The sequence below is a fragment of the Gopherus flavomarginatus genome, chromosome 1 (assembly GCF_025201925.1).
Source record: "Gopherus flavomarginatus isolate rGopFla2 chromosome 1, rGopFla2.mat.asm, whole genome shotgun sequence".
Taxonomy (NCBI): Eukaryota; Metazoa; Chordata; order Testudines; family Testudinidae; genus Gopherus; species Gopherus flavomarginatus.
This window is the reverse complement of record NC_066617.1, coordinates 155,807,331-155,823,981: the sequence shown is the minus strand read 5'-3', so window position 1 is coordinate 155,823,981 and position 16,651 is coordinate 155,807,331. Positions and strand designations below refer to the sequence as shown.

Below are 16,651 nucleotides of genomic sequence, written 5' to 3'. Positions count from 1 at the left end.
TCTGGTCTGTGCTAGGGTGGAAATCATACTTAATGATTTCTCTTTTGAACCTCGCATGTGTGAAATATAAAATATCTCCCTCCAGGCCCCTAAACAAAAAACCCCCAAGATTTTTATCATACTTTTAGGATGTATGTTCAGTAGAAGTAAAGCTTTCCCCAAGAAAATAAAATGATCAACATGTTCTATAAAAATGTGGTAAAAGTGTAAAATATGTTTAAGGGAAGAAAAATAAAATAAAGAAATAAAAAGGAAAAATCAGTACTCTTAAATGCAAACAAAAGGAAAGAAAGAAGCAAATTTTCTGGAAACAGTGGTAAACCCTTAAATTTAATAAAGCCAAATTACATTAGAGAGAGATCTTCATAAGAACCACTCTCCCTGCCCCAAGCACATTTTTTGGCTTCTCAGAAAAATCTCAATGGCACCTCTTGGAGAATGTTAGAAACATTCTGTTCACAATCCAGTCTTCCAACATAGCAGGAGTTTCTCTGTTATGTCCCCGTGTCATAAACAGATAGCTAAGGGTTAATGTGTCTTTCACCTGGAAAAAAAGTAACCTGAAGCACCTGACCAGAAGACCAATGAGGAAATAAGACTTTTTCAAATCTGGGTGGAGGGTTTTTTGTGTGTGAGTCCTTTGTTCTTGGTCTTCTGCCTGCACTCTCTCGGCTATGAGGGGGTTTCTATTTCCTGCTTTCTAATCTTCTGTTTCCAAGTTGTGAGTACAGAGATCATAAAAACAATAGGGGTTATTGGTTTTTTCTTTTGTATTTACATGTCTATAGTTGCTGGAGTGCTTTGAATTGTATTCTTTTTGAATAAGGCTGTTTATTCAATATTCTTTTAAGCAAATGACCCTGTATGTGTCACCTTAATACAGAGAGACCATTTTTATGTACTTTTTCTTTCTTTTTATATAAAGCTTTCTTTTTAAGACCTGTTGGAGTTTTTTCTTTAGTGGGGGACTTCAGGGAATTGAGTCTGTGCTCACCAGGGAATTGGTGGGAGGAAGAAGTCAGGGGGAAATCTGTGTGTGTTAGATTTACTAGCCTGACTTTGCATTCCCTCTGGGTGAAGAGGGAAGTGCTTGTGTTTCCAGGACTGGAAATAGAGAGGGTGGACTCCCTCTGTTTAGATTCACGGAGTTTGCTTCTGTGTATCTCTCCAGGAACACCTGGAGTGGGGAAGGGAAAAGGTTTATTTCCCTTTGTTGTGAGACTCAAGGGATTTGGGTCTTGGGGTCCCCAGGGAAGGTTTTTGGGGGGACCAGAGTGCCCCAAAACACTCTAATTTTTTGGGTGGTGGCAGCTTTACCAGGTCCAAGCTAGTAACTAAGCTTGGAGGTTTTCATGCTAACCCCCATATTTTGGACGCTAAGGTCCAAATCTGGGACTAGGTTTATAACACCCTGTCCTCCTTATTTTACTGGTACGAAATATTTCTACTTTAAGAGCATACTTGCTCCTGTTTCTTTGCTTGAAAGGGAAGAATGTTGAAGCCCAAACCCATATGGAGCTAAAGCAAAATAATTCAAGAACATTCATAACACAATACAGGGTGGCTGCAGTCTGCACAGGCAGTGCTGCAACACTAGCACAGAATTTGTATGCTCTGGTATCTCAGAGCTCTGAAATCTCTCTTAAAACACAATCTAAAGATTAAAACACAAAACCAATCCCTAGGAATATCAAGATTTGTCTTGTCTTTCTTGATTTTGTTGGAGGTCCTCCTTTGAAAGAGGAAGAAATGGATTGGGAGCCCCTAATCTTATTTGATGTGGTACAGTATGGAATTTTTAAACAATATATTTTACCAAAGTATTTGTTAGGCATTTGAATTAAACAGGTGTCAACAGAAATCAAGAGAGTGTTTTAAACAGGCTGAATAAAAATCCCTTCCCTTGCCAATTAATCAGTTTTATCTTCCTGGTATCTCTGATGTCATTTGTAACCATATGAGCTCTCCAGTCATCCATATTGTCCCCTAGGAAAAATACAGCAGATGAGAGCTGAATTTCTAATGTAAAAAGCAAGCAGGGAAAAACATTACAAAAATACCTGTGGGCCTTCCGCATACATCATTAAGAAACAAAAAGGATACAACATTTTTGGTGTTTTTAACAGGTCATTTTTAAGTCTGGCCAGTTCATTTTGAACAATTCAGAGCCCGTAAGTTATTTTATACCAGCGAGAAACATCTCCATATGTGACTACATGGCTATATCTGTGATAACTGAAGAACTGTAATGAGCCATCAGAGTGTCCAGTGATGGGCAGGTTGCTTAATCTAAGCTGCTTCATTTAGTGGTAGATCCAAGACCCTCCCATTATTTTCCTGAGTATTTTCCTCATAAAATTGGGTGGATCTGAACGGAATTGTTTCTGTATAGAAACAGAAATAGATTTAAACATTGCGCTAACTGCTTCAGATCGTCCCAAACCAGAATTTTGTTGCACAGAATTCCCTCAGAAATAGCCATTCTGGATGAGACCAGTTGTCCATCTACAACAGGTATCCTGTCTCTGGCAGTAGTCAGCAGCAAATGCTTCAAGATGAAGGTACAAAAATCCTCACAATGAACAGTTACGGAATAACCAGCCCACAGTAGAAGTTTCTTCTTTAGCCTAATCAGTCAGTTGCTTATAGTCCATGTCTTATGCTTTGAAGCATATAGGTTTATATTCTTTATTCATATATGTGCAAGTAATTCTGAATCCTGCTAAATACTTGCACTTTAATATCTTGTGTGAATGAGTTCCACAGGTTAGCCATACATTCTGTAAAACAATTTAAAAAAATCAGTTTTGAAGTTTGTCATCTTTTAAATTTCATTGGACACTTGTTCTGATATTGTAAGACAATATAAGCATGCAATCCACCTTCTCTTTATAATGTTTATTATATATACCTCTATCATGGCCCCTTCTTGTTGTTTTCTTTGTAAAGAAGACAGTCATAATCTTTTCAATCTCTTTGCCTCTAATTTGTATTCCTCACCTTTTGATCATCTTCTATTTCTGCTACAACGTTTTTAATCTGGGGCATCGAGAAATGAACAGTATGTCTTTATTTTGAGTATTATCAACTTAGAGTGGAGTTATATTTTCAGTAGTACTTTCTACCCTATTCTCCATAAAACCTAACAATTGCTTTCTGGTCCGCTGCTGGCCACTGAGATGAGATTTTACAATGAGCTGTCCACAACACCCACATCCTTCCCTGTGTGTTAATTTAGAAATCAGCAACCTGTATGAATAGATGCAATTAATCCTTCCAATGTACATTACCTTGCACTTGTTTTCTAACTGACATCATTGTGTCCATTCATTTACCTCCTCTAGTCTTGACTAGCTTTAGTAATTGTCTTACCTGAAAATTCTCATCTCATTCTTCTCTTTCCACAGATCCTTTATATATAAACCCAGGTCTTAGCTTGGATGGTAGGGACGTCCAACTGTGAATTTCTTGCTTTGCAATATACAGGAGCTAAAGGATTCTGAGTCAGTGAACACTCAGCAATTCACTCCAACCAGTTAACAAATCCATCAGCTTTTTATTGGTCTGTATTACACAGAAAAAAATATCAGTTCATGTTGATTCAGGAGTATAAAGTTGCCCTAGTTTCTTGATATAACTTCAACCTTTCCCAGCTCAGGAGAAAGAAACAGCGAAGACATGTTTCAGACAATTTTCAATTTGCGTTTTCCTCTTTGCAGTACCTGGCATGATTGTGGTACTATAAACTTAGTTTAAGTTTTAATACAGTGGTTTCAAATGTGAGGCATCAATGCACTGACGCAGCGTAATTCTCCGCAACAGTACAATAATTACTTTTGCATTGCTTTAAGCACTTCTCTACTCTCTCCATTCCATTCCCTTTAGAAGAGTTTATTCCTTTTTGCCAATTTCTCCCTTTCCTTCTGGTCCTCAGTAGCAGCTCACTCATTCTGGGCTCTCTCACTGGGGCTTGGGAGGAATAACATCTGTGGAGGCTGATTGCAGCTCTCATTACTAGGCCTATTCATTTAAAGAATAATACTCTGATCATAACCATGGCTTTGTAGTCAGCTAGTCACTTACACAAGCCGTTTTTGTTAATTTCACAGCCAGTTCTCTGGTTTCAAAGCCAAAAGTCATTTCCCTGAAGGACAGAGATTCTAAAATGAATCCTGTAGTTGGTGCTGCACTGACAGTGCTGGAGCCTTTACTTCTCTACAGAATAGCTGCAAAATGGACAGCTGCAGAGCAAGTTTCCCAACACAGGCAGTCCCCTGCCAATGTATCTTAACCCTGACCTACTAAGATGACCTAGAAGTGAGAGGGGAGATCAGGGTAGAGGGTACAGGTTTCATTCACTCCATGAACTCTTTACTGAGACTACCAAAAAGAAGCAACGTTTCAGTGGTCACGGTGGTTTCTGTAATATGGACATTGTATATCAGGGAATGGACTAAGAGCTGAACTCATTTCATGTCATTACCAAACTAGGCTGCATCTGAACTGGGGATTTAGAGGTGAAAGGCTCTCTTTCCCATTACCAATGTCCTGGGCATTCCAGGTCTCTAATATGTATTTTTATTCTGGTAATCCAGAAGCACATTCTGCCATTACATTCAGCACAGTGTAACTGTCATCGGAGTTTATGAAACAGTTGTCTTTCGCTGTGGGGTTGTGTGTGTAATAGGGGAGGATTTTATGAAGCTTGTGACTTCCTCTCCTGCTGGAGTAATCTGGAATGCAGCAACTCTGACATCTCAATGACCATGGCTTCTATTTCAACTTTTTATGTTGCTCTATAAAAACAGGCAGTTAATTTGGTCAGCTTCACTGTTCTGGTTTTGTGAGTTTCTTTGGCAATTGTGTGTCTGTGCCTTCCTTTGGCCATCCAGAATGGCTTGATGCTAGTCCAATTGGATGGTGTCGTAATCACATGGAAAAATCATCTGATTGTTTTTGTCTGATTTTCCAGGACAAAGCAAATTCTCTCTCAGACTCTAAGATGGGAGATGATGAACAAGAGCTATCTCAGGAAATAAGAAAATTTTAAATTATTCAGTAGGTTCTACTGAAACCCGACTAATCTCCTTATTTCTTGATACACAGGGGAAGCTAGTTCTTTGGCTTTCTCTGCTCCAGTCTGTAAAACCTTTTCCAAGTGGGATTTGTCCTCCTGAAGCCTCTTAATTTCGTTCCTGATTGGCGCAAACTTCTGAATAACTGCCTCTGCCACTATCCCTTTGTAGTGAGCAGTGTCAAGACCAACACACTGGTGCACCACTTCCTTTATGCTGAGTCCTGTCACTGCAGCATGAATGGTCACCAGATTGGAGACACCAGGACGAGAGTCTGGGTCATAGGTCACCTCAGAGGTGAAGTCAGTCACAGCCTTGCGGAATTTCAGAACAATCTCCTCTGGACTGTCTGTGATGTTGAGTGTGCCTAACTTCTGAGGGTCTGACTTGGACATCTTGGCTGTTGGATCCCTGAGAGACCTCACCTTCTTTGTTGTACCTAAAAACACAAACAGATAATGGTTTTCTATTAATGCTTATTTGGCACTTTTCTTAGGAGAATACTACAACCTACAGCAGGTTGCCCTGGCTGCTTGCCCTGCCTTAAAAATTACTTTCCCAAGCTTTACAAAATACACTCATTCTTGATCTTCATTTTCTCCCACCAAAAGCACCCCAGCCATTCCCCTTTCCACTCATAATCACCCAAATAACCTGAACCTTGTTCCCCTTTCTCCCCAGTTACCTACTGCTGCTGGGATGATTCCCTGCTATTGTATACTACGGTCTATGCTGATTTCCCTACCAATCCACCTCCTCCTTTAGGTACCTGGTATTGGTGAAGCGAGTTGTCAAGGTTCCTTCCCCACTCTGAACTCTAGGGTATGGATGTAGGGACCTGCATGAGAACCTCTAAGCTTAATTACCAGCTTAGAGCTGGTTTTACTGCCACCACTCAAATCCTTTAAGAGTTATTTGGAAATTCTGTCTACCTTCCCTACAGATTATTTCCCTCCTAGTAGTCTTGAGAGACTTCTCCCCCAAGTTCCTGGTGAACACAGATCCAAACCCCTGGATCTTAAAACAAGGAGAAATTAACCATTCCCCCTCCTTTCCCCCCACCAGTTTCTGGTGAGTGCAGATCCAACCCCCTTGGATCTTAAAACAAGGAAAATCAATCAGGTTCTTAAAAAGAAGGCTTTTAATTAAAGAAAGGTAAAAATCATCCTCTGTAAAATCAGGACAGAAAATAACTTTACAGGGTAATCAGATTCATATAGCCCAGAGGAACCCCCTCTAGCCTTAGGTTTAAAGTTACAGCGAACAGAGGTAAATCCTCTTAGCAAAAAGGAACATTTACAAGTTGAGAAAACAAAGATAAAACTAACACATCTTGCCTGGCTGTTACTGTTTGAAATATGAGAGACTGGTTCAGAAAGATTTGGAGAGCATGGATTGATGTCTGGTCCCTCTTAGTCCCAAGAGCGAACACCACCCAAAACAAAGAGCACAAACAAAAGCCTTCCCCCCACCAAGATTTGAAAATATCTTGTCCCCATATTGGTCCTTTGGGTCAGGTGTCAGCCAGGTTACCTGAGCTTCTTAATCCTTTACAGGTAAAAGGATTTTGGTGTCTCTGGCCAGGAGGGATTTTATAGTATTGTACACAGGAGGGCTGTTCCCTTCCCTTTATAGTTATGACACGAGTAACCAGGGAGCACAAACTAGAAGTGTGTGAGGGATCCTGTAACAGTGGGGAGCTGGGTCAGATCAGACTCCAGAGGAGAGTCTCAAAATGACCAGCCTCCTCATCTTGAGACGCTGTCTCACACAAGAAGCCCCTGAAACTCTCCTAGAGCTCCTTAGAAATAGCTCCCTCCTAGGTGTTATCTACTCAAAAACTAAGGGGAAAAACGTTGCTTAAATTTTGGCAAGGTGATAGGTGCCTTAGAAATAACTGAGACACATGCACATATGCGAGACAGGACACCAGTATTATAAAGCACTTGGCAACATTCATCTAGTTACACCACTCCATTAATTCACAGTCTCTTCCCATTATTATTATTATACACAAAAAGCAGTATGAGCCATTGATCTAATTACTAAAATCGCATAGCACAGACTCACAGTTGCACAGACATCACAATATTTGTGCTCACAGTGCTCACAAGACACTGCACCGAGGTTTGCAACACCTAATATTCTCATGAGTGACCTCTCATTTTTAACTGGGGCTTTAAAGTGGAAAGAGGGCTACTAACGACACCCTGGCAGAGCAATCTTTTCTAAGGGGAGAACTCCCTGCTCCTGGGGGCTGCACATTCCTCCAGATTATGAACTAATGCAAAGATACCACACTTTTTCTGTACTCAGCTGCTCATGTTTCCTGCCACATGTGCCATTTGCTCTGCATAAAGATTCAGAAATTTTTCATGGCCTCATAATGCAAAAAAATGGCTGAACACATTTCCCTCAAAATCTCCTAAGCTTTAGGCTGTGGCCAAGAATGGAAAGTTTAGCCCCAATGAAGAGCCTTCTTGAAATTTACAAGCATATGTCAAAGCATCTAATGAACTTTTGTGTGCTATGGTAATGAAGGTAATAAAATAGAAACTGCTTTGTAACTTCAATTACAGCATTTACTACAAGCCAACACTACAGTGTTATGCTGGTTGGTGGTCTCTTATTCAACGCCTTAACGAGCATCACAAATTGCTCCTTAATTGGCACCATCGAACATGCTCTCTCCTCATGAGAGGCCCATGCCTGCAAGAGCAGGAGCTGTAACCAAGCAGGATTGAAAGGCAGTAGCAGAGCATTGTGGGGGGCCTCAGGACTGGAATAGCAGATATTTTACACATTCCTTTCTGGGGGTTTTCAAAGCCCCATATTCATTCTATTCTATTAATCTACTTTGCCATCAGTTTGCTCCCTTTCCACAGTTGCTCCCACATAGATTCAGCTTACCTGTAAGTCAAATCTCAACCCTTAGTAACACACTACAATCTAGTATTTAACCACACGTCTCCCTACTCACTTAAAATGGCTTTGGGCACAGGAAAGAAGTTTCCATATTTCTTGTTAAAGTGTTGTGCTATATCTCGAGTCAGTTCCAGGTGCAGGACTTGATCTTCTCCAACAGGAACATGTGTTGACCTTTTAATAAAAGACAGACACAGGAAACTCAGCAAAATTCTCTGGTTCTATTGAAACGTTACCTGAGACTGTCACAGCTCCTGCCATAGTTGAGGGCCAGACGGAGCCAAATGTTCAGTCACAGCTAACTCGCTCTCTTCTGGGTGAACAAGATTCCAGACGGATCCTGTCTAATATGGTTCTGCTGTGTCTGATGGGATGAAATGCAGATTCAGCAGCAAAAGAACAGCCTTTCACCAAAGTCTGAACGTAAATGGGAAATATACAAGAAAGAGTAACAATACTGGAATGTACACTTGCATTCTGCAAGCATCTCCCACTTTCCATAAGATTTCTACTACCCACTGTCTTCTATTCATTCACTGATTTTAAGGACAGAAGGGACCGTTTGATCATCTAGTCTGATCTCTTGTATAACATAGGTCATACAAATTTATTCTGTTACTGCTGTGTTGAAGCCCAATAACTTGTGTCTAACTAAAGCATATCTTCCGTAATAACACCCCGTCTTGATTTGAAGACTTTAAGAGATCGAGAATCCATCACTTTCCCTGGTATTATTTTCTCACTGTTAATCTGAGATTTTTTAGACGAGATATAGACTTGAAACCATGTCCTCTTTTGTTTATTAAAGCTTCCACTGCACTTTTTAAAGAGTTGGTGTATGTTAAACAAAGTCCTGGCCAAATTCTAATTTACATTCTGCGTCTCTAAATACCCAGACAATTTCAATTCAATATGATATTCTTTACTTATGATCCTAAACTACAGGGGGTCAATCTCTTCACCCCTCTACTCACCAAAGAGTAATCAGGACAAACTAAAAACTGTTACAGTAGCCCATAGAAAATCACAGTGTCTTACAACTCAGAAAAAACAGTTATCTTAATCAATACACTTAAGCAGCCCAAAAGGAACATTTCCATATGCCAAAATGGTTCCAGAATCAAAAAGTCATCCCACTGACCCGAAAACATATTGTATTTCTATAAATGCCTCTGCATGACTTTCTTTCTTTCTGATTTTCTTATGTTAGTTTTCTTGCTGGCTTTGCCTCTGCTTCTCACATGCTATTTATCTTCTATTAATTTACATTTTTTTCTTCTCCCTAATCCTCTTTTTCCTCCTAGGTCACTTCAGTCGGTTTTGTTTCTCCCTTGCTTCCTCCTCCTAATTCATTTATTTTGTTTGTGGTATTTTATTTGCTGACTCTTTTCTGCCATTTGTGTGTGTTCTTATTTCTGCAGTTAGTTTTGCTTTGTACCATTTCAGCATCTGCTTTTCCTGCTCTTCCTTCTACGACTGCTGCTCCTTTCCTAATTATCCATTTTCTCTTGCCTCTTGTCCCATTTCCTATAATTTTTAATATAAAAGATCTCTCTTGTTAAATATATATCTTTTAATACATGTGCTCTCTCTCTCCCACCTCCTTATTTTGTCACCTATTTCCAGTCAGCCAAGACTTAACATGCAAAAGTTGAGCTAAAATGAGCACTGATAATCAAAATTACAGAATCTTATTACACAGAGATGGGAAAGATCTAGGTAATTCAGTCCATCCCAAGGCCCAGTGCAGAATGGTTTCTGATAGCGAAGTTGCCAGTGTTTTGTTTATTAAAATTACTTTAATTGATGGGGCTTCTATTATTCCCCTTGGGGAACTATTCAACTATCAAACAGACCTCAGTTAAGAAGTTTTTTCTAATATTCAAATTACATTTTCCCTTTACTTTTACCCCAATATTCCTAATTATGATACATATAAACTAGCAATATCATCCCTAAGTCTTTTGACATGACTGTTTTCCCTCCCTCTGACTCTATGCTTTGGATTATTTTACCCGAGATGTATTGTTATTCCTGCCTACTCTATATTCCCAAACCCTCCATGCCCTTTTGTATCATTTCTCTGTCGTCACAGGAGTTGATGAACCCACACAACTCAACATAATCTGCAAACTTAATGTATTATTTACTCTCCCTTGGAGATTCGTTAATTAAGATTTTACATATTACCCGACTTAACTATGCTTCATTCATAGATGTAACCTTCCTCCACATTACCAGCTCTTGATCTCAGTCTTGTCAGTCAGCCTAGAAACTAAAAACTCAGCCATGTACGGGGAGAAAAGGAGTGTAGAATGGAACAATCAAGAAGCTGGAGTGGAGTGGTAAAGGAGTCAGGCTGCTAGCACTGGGTAGGTGGGCAGGGAGAAGAAAAGGGATTAGGTTTACAAGAGACATGTGGGAAGAACCAGGAAAAAAAGAATGAGTAACTGAAAGAAGGATATAGTCTACATTTCCTCAGTACAGTAAACTTCTCCTCAGGGATGTAAAAAAGAATTAAAATGTGAAAAAAATGCTACTTCACAGTTTCCCTATTTGCAGAAGACTTCTTCAAATATTGTGCATTATGGCTACATGACATCCTGACGGTGCCAGGCATTACACCTCATGTCAAAGCTGGGACCTCTGCGAATCTTACATCAAAGATAATTGACTAGTATAGAACTACGCTTCTGTAATGGGTCTCAGCTTTCTCATGAAGGCAACACATGAGGTTTAGCTTCCCCTTTGTGCAGAGAACTCCTCCCCCATCGACACAGCATAATCTACACCAGAACTTGAAAAAAATGTAAGCGAATTTAATAGTGGTGTAAAGTGCTCAACTGAAAGGTCTGGACATGAAATCTCTCTAACTTCATAGCAGGTCCATCATGGGAAATAACAACATAAATCATCCCTGACCTTGAGGATCCACAACTAGTTTAGTCTCTGTGGCCCATTCAGTCAATCGATCCAACTCAACAGCTAAATGGGTCAATTGGTGTTAGCTTTATTGGTGATTTCAGGGACATGCACTAAATTGTTCTGAGGTGACCAACTCTTCTTAGACAATACCATCCAATAGCTTTCTAGTGGCCTGCTATTTAACCACTATCAACCTGAGCAAGATTTTAATCAGTGACTGAAAGACAAAAAGGTTTCATCCATTCCCAATCCTCTCAGCTATTCACGCCCCTTGGTATTTAACATGTTGACTCAAAGAACTTTCATCTTACAACAGTTGAACAGACTTTGCCTGTGGGCTCACATTCTGTCTCTTACTTGTACAGCAGAATATCTGCAGCTTGAAGAACAGGGTATGTGAACAGACCAACGGTTCCTTCATAATTCTGGCTGGCATTCTTTACCTGTTTGCAAAACAAATACATAGGGAAATCATCCATTTGGCTAATGATGTCAACGTCTGATTTTGATTTTTTTGGTTGTAAGTTTCAGTTCGTGAGTCCGCTTCGTTCATTGACTGTGTCACTCTAGCAAAGAAGCATTCCTAACAAAATTTGTGCTTTTTCAATGCTCAGTGCTACTTACTGCTCATGGATCCGTTATTTTCTAGAGATATTTATAGATCTCGTCTCATAATATTTGTTCTGTTATTTTACTAGGGAGATATATTAGATGTGTGGGATGGTAACAGCCAAACCAGCTCCTTTTTTGTTGTTGTTTGTTGGAAGATTGGTATGCAGCACTTGTTTTTATACAAAGTCCTGGTACCCTCCAGATTAACCCACCTTTTTGTAAATAGTTATCAAAGGTTCAAAAGTTCAATACCTAATTCCTTTAACACCCTAGATGCATATCATCTGGACCAGCTGGTCTGTAGATGTTCAAGTATCAAGATTCCTGCTTTTTGTTTTAACTGTAGCTACATTTAAAAAAAATCGTTAAAATCTGTCCAGATTTCCTCATATTTTCCTATATCTTTTTCCTCTCCCTGTCATCCAGATCATACTCTCCTGTTTCCATCTCCAGTCTCTTAAATACGGGGGACCTGATGCCAAGCACCTGCAGCTCCTATCTGTGGGTTTTAAAAGTCCAACCACTTATACTCAGATGCCTAAATATGGCTTTACAATCTCATTTGAGAAACTCAGTTTGAAAAGCTTGGCTTAAATCTAAATTTTGCATTAACACTATTTGTTGCATTTAAATTTGAATGAGTTTATTTAATTAAGAAGAAAAAACAGGAAGGGGGGAAAAACCACCCACAAACATCTGGACGTATTTAGCCTGCTCCAGTTGTGAACTCTGCGAACCAAACTGCTTTGGATACTTTTTTCTTCTCATTGTTTGTCTCTCTCCTGACTCCTTGTAAAACAGTTGGTTAGGTTCGGGGCCATTTGCCAGACCCCAATACAAGTAGCACCATAGTGTTGGCCCAGTCTAGGCCCCAGCCTCTCAGCCCCACCCTACCCTTGCCGGCCTTCTTACTTTGTTTATGGGTGGTGAAAAGCAAAAGTTCAAACTCAACAGAGAAGCCCCTCTTGGGGTCAGGTTAGTGACACCACCTTACTTCACGGGTGCCTAGAGACCAGCTTTACTGGAGTCCTTCCAGCCAGGTAGCCCAATCACTCTCTTCCTGCCAGGCTTGCCTCTGGGGCTCATTGGACTCATCCCAGAGAGGTGGTGATATCTAAACAGTCAATTAAGGCCTCTCTGGCCCTCCTATAGTCCTGGGCTGCTGCCAAATCAAGTTCATGGCATTTAGCTTGAGCCGGTCCTGACAGATGGCACCAATAGCATGGCCCAGTGCTCTCAGGACCACGCCATGGCAGGTGCCACCTGCTCAAAAGTAGTGAAAAATGCCTTGGGGTCACTGGTGGTGCCCATCTTAGACAGCTTCAGAGGGATGGGTGCTGAGTTGGGGGGCCCAGGGTTAGTGGCCACCACAGCCCTGGGTGACCCTAGAGGGTGGAGAACTGACAGCATCTGTTGCTCCAGGTTCTGTTGTTGCTGTTGGCGTGTGGCTAATTCCCTTATCAGTTAGTGGTGTTGCTGCCCCAGCTGTTGCTGGATTGCAAGGTGTTGAAGCAATTGCTGCTGTTTTTGTTGTAGGGTGGCCTGGTTCTGCTGGTTTTCTGTGACCCATTTTACCAGCCATTCCAGATCCATTCCAAGTTTTTTCTGTCAGGATTTTCTCAACCTCAAACCTCTTTTCTCCTTTTCCCCGCTCCCTGCCCCCTTTTCCTCTCCCTTTCAGCAGAGCTGACCAAGTGCCTGCATTCTCCACCACTTGTAAGAGATTCTTTCTGGGGCACTTCTCTAGCTGGGTTGGGGCCCCGTGCCATGCCTTGTTAACGCCAGAGGTTGGCCCAGTCAAGACCACAGCCTCTTAGCCGTTGCAGTAGGCCCCACCGTGGCAGACGTCTTACTTTGTTTATGGGTGAAGAAAAGCAAAAGTTTAAAGTCAACAAAGAAGCCCGTCCAGGGGTCAACAATGAAACAAGGTCAGCGGCACCACCTTACTTCAGGGATGCCTGGGTAGCAGCTTTACTGGAGTCCTTTGGGCTAGATAGCCCAATCATGCTCTCCTTGCCAGGCTTGCTTCTGCGGCTCACTGGACTTTTCCCAGAGCTGGAGGTCTCTGGTATGGTGGAGGTTCCTCCTCCTGCTTCAGGAGATTCTCCATCTGCTCCATTCTCAGGGCTTCCCCCTTCCTGACTGCAGTTTCCGCCTCTGAACTCTTTCTGCCCTACCACGCATGGCTGGAAGGGCCAGAGAGGTGGGGCTACCTTAGCACTGAACCTCCATAGCACCTTCCCTGTCAGTGTTGGGTTTCAGGGCCACCCAGAAGATGGGGGGAGAGATAGCTCAGCGGTTTGAGCACTGGCCTACTAAACCCAGGGTTGTGAGTTCAATCCTTGAGGGGGCCACTTAGGGATCTAGGGCAAAAATCGGTACTTGGTCCTACTAATGAAGGCAGGGGACTGGACTCAATGACCTTTCAAGGTCTCTTCCAGTTCTAAGATAGGTATAACTCCAATTATTTATTTATTCAGGGGGCCTGGGGCAAAGCAATTTCAGGGCCTCTTCCATTAAAAAAACGTTGCAATACCACAGAATATTATATTCTTGTGGGGGTCCCTTCGAGGCCTGGGGCAAATTGCCGCCGCCCCCCCCCGGCAGCCCTGGGGGGTTTATACACCCCAGCACACTTCTGATTTCTCTTCTTGTTAAATAAAGAAAATACACAGAAATTAAATGCAAAAAAATAGCATTGATGCAATACTAAGAAAGAAATTAAGCACATTTGTCAAGAATGGCAAAACGGAAGATTTTTCAGAACATCAACTCAGACACAGTCATCTTTAGTAATGTTTATTTCTGTACGCCTTTTAAAATGTAAACCTTAACATATCCCATACCATACAACACACAGAATAGCTAACTAATGTTGCAGAAGACTTACTTACGGAATTTCCTTACTTGAGACTGCTTGACTTTTTAGCCTTAATGTTGTGTTGTACTTATTGCATTTTATTATTTTACTAAGCTTGAAATAAGAACTTTAATCATTTTGATAAATGATTAAAAATACCAGTCTATAATTGAAAACCTTCTTTAACTGCCTCTGTATTCTCTGCTTATATAGGTATGCTACTTTGTAACCTCCCACAGCAGCAGCCTCACAGACTCACAATATACAGTCATGTCTCCTATAGTAATAGCATTGTATGGGGTTGTTTTCTTTCCTCTTCCTAAAGTGACTCCATCACCTTTAGTAAGAATGACTGGCCCAGTGTTTATGGTCCACAGGCAACAGAAATTTTTACAAGAAGGACAATACTGTTGTTATTAAATTTCCTTAAATCTCCTTTTAGTTTAATATGCTGATCATATAAACCTTACCTTCCACTGCGGAAAGCTTTGTATACGTGGCATATTAGTTAAGCACCCAAGAATCCAACCGAGTTCTGCATGTTCAGGCACCTAAAAAAAAAGCCATAGGAAATCAGAATAGGTTGAATGTATTTTCACCTGCACACATCATTTCAAGAGAAAGTACAGCCAGTAAAGGCTATCAAACCAGAGATTAGTAAGATTAGTTTATTTTTGGCTATCATTTTCTAGATGAGTTTAGTGCTGGTGAGAAGTAACAGAGAGCCCTGGTGACTGAAAAACCTATATTGATCCATAGTCCAAGTACAACTCCTGCAGCAGCAGTACAAGCTTCCCCACCCTACCTAGTCAGCCTGCCCTAACTGACCAAGAAAGAAAACTGTGGAGGTGAGACAGGTGTTTAATTTTCATGTGCATTCAGATCTTGGCCTTTATGCTGAGAATTCCAAGTACCTTGAGACAGTGGGCTAGAGGTTACAGCATAGGACTATTAGTCAGATCCCCTTGCTTCTAGTCCTAGCTCCAACATTAATTTGCTGTGGGAGTCAAATGTATCTCTGTGCTTCAGTTGTCCTGTCTGTAAAATGGGGAAACCTAGACCTCCTAAGTATCCTGGATTTTGTGGAATGTTCTACATTTTGGGTTAATCCACCTGCCTGTTCTGCAGCACCAAAGGCAGGAGTTTTGCAAATGAAAGAGGAAGACTGACTCAAAATATCCACTGAGTTAGGGAAGGATGCATGGGGCAGAGAGCCAGGATGCCTTATCTAATGTGGGACTACAACCACCAAAATGCCTTCAGGAAATGAAATGATGAAAACATTTTAGCATCTGGAAGACTACATTAGATGATTTTAAAATATACTTTAGATTTTTTTTTCTTTCCTAACGGTGTCACTCACTATAGGGCAGAGTTAAGGTTGTTTGGTGCCCTCACATTTCTACACCGTAACATGTTAGGATTCCTGTTAAAGTTTAACCTTAATTCTGAATTTCCTGGGTTTATAATGCATGTTTTGAAAATAATTACATTACTGTATTAAAAAATCCCACCATGAATCACTGATGTGTATTCTCAATCTTAACTCCATTTTAACAGTTTTTGTCTGGACGTAATTTATGAGGTATAATGTGAGGTGCAACAAAGCACAGGTGTTCCACTTCTGGTCATTTGTCACACATTTCATTTGCCTCTGTCACATGCTGGCAGGTCTGAAGGTTGAGAGGTATGATAATACCTAGGACAGAGGGGTTGAGAAACTTAATGCTTGTGTTTCGATCTAAGAGCTCAGATAAAAAGCATTAAAAGGTGCTTATTAACAACAGGTATAATTACTAATATCATCCGCAGAAATCATTTTGGTGTTGTACGTAGACTTGGAAAGGACCGATTCCATCACGGACTACATTTAATATCCATCAAATAGCCCTAAGATTGTAATTACTTTTGGTCACTAATATTATGGTCCACAGCTGAACTGAGGACCTGAGGTGAATAGCTCAGGAACTGATTACAATGACATGAAGCCTCCCAAATCTTCTCTTTTTTGATTCCTTCATGTTCATTTGCCTGCCTGGCTTTAGTACACAAGGCAAAGTGTGACAAGATGGCACCAAATGTGTCCTCTATGTAATATGCAATGTAAACTGGTTGGATGGAACTGACTTAACCCATGCCTATTTCATTCAGGAGGAATCACCATCTGGTACAAAACAATTTATCGTTTCTTTCTTCTAGGCACAAAGAAAGAGGGGATTTTTTCTGTTGCATTGGTGTTGACAAGGGCTCTCTT

General features: G+C 40.9%; 1 protein-coding gene across 2 annotated transcripts in view; it reads right to left on the bottom strand.

Moving 5' to 3' along the window:
- Positions 1-1,409: 1,409 nt before the first annotated feature.
- The window catches only part of WARS2 (tryptophanyl tRNA synthetase 2, mitochondrial), an 85,776-nt gene continuing 70,534 nt past the window's right edge, over positions 1,410-16,651 (bottom strand). Inside the window, exons 3-7 of one of the 2 annotated variants that reach the window (XR_007769061.1) lie at positions 14,868-14,948; positions 11,283-11,368; positions 8,056-8,174; positions 3,373-5,514; positions 1,410-2,780 (exon numbers count right to left, since the gene is read on the bottom strand). Coding sequence is in view for 1 of the 2 variants with exons in the window: in XM_050921411.1 (XP_050777368.1) it covers positions 5,066-5,514; positions 8,056-8,174; positions 11,283-11,368; positions 14,868-14,948 (735 nt within the window). In the remaining variant the exon portion in view is untranslated. Of the gene's footprint in view, positions 5,515-8,055; positions 8,175-11,282; positions 11,369-14,867; positions 14,949-16,651 lie in introns of both variants that reach the window. The other variant, XM_050921411.1, reaches the window with a different exon arrangement.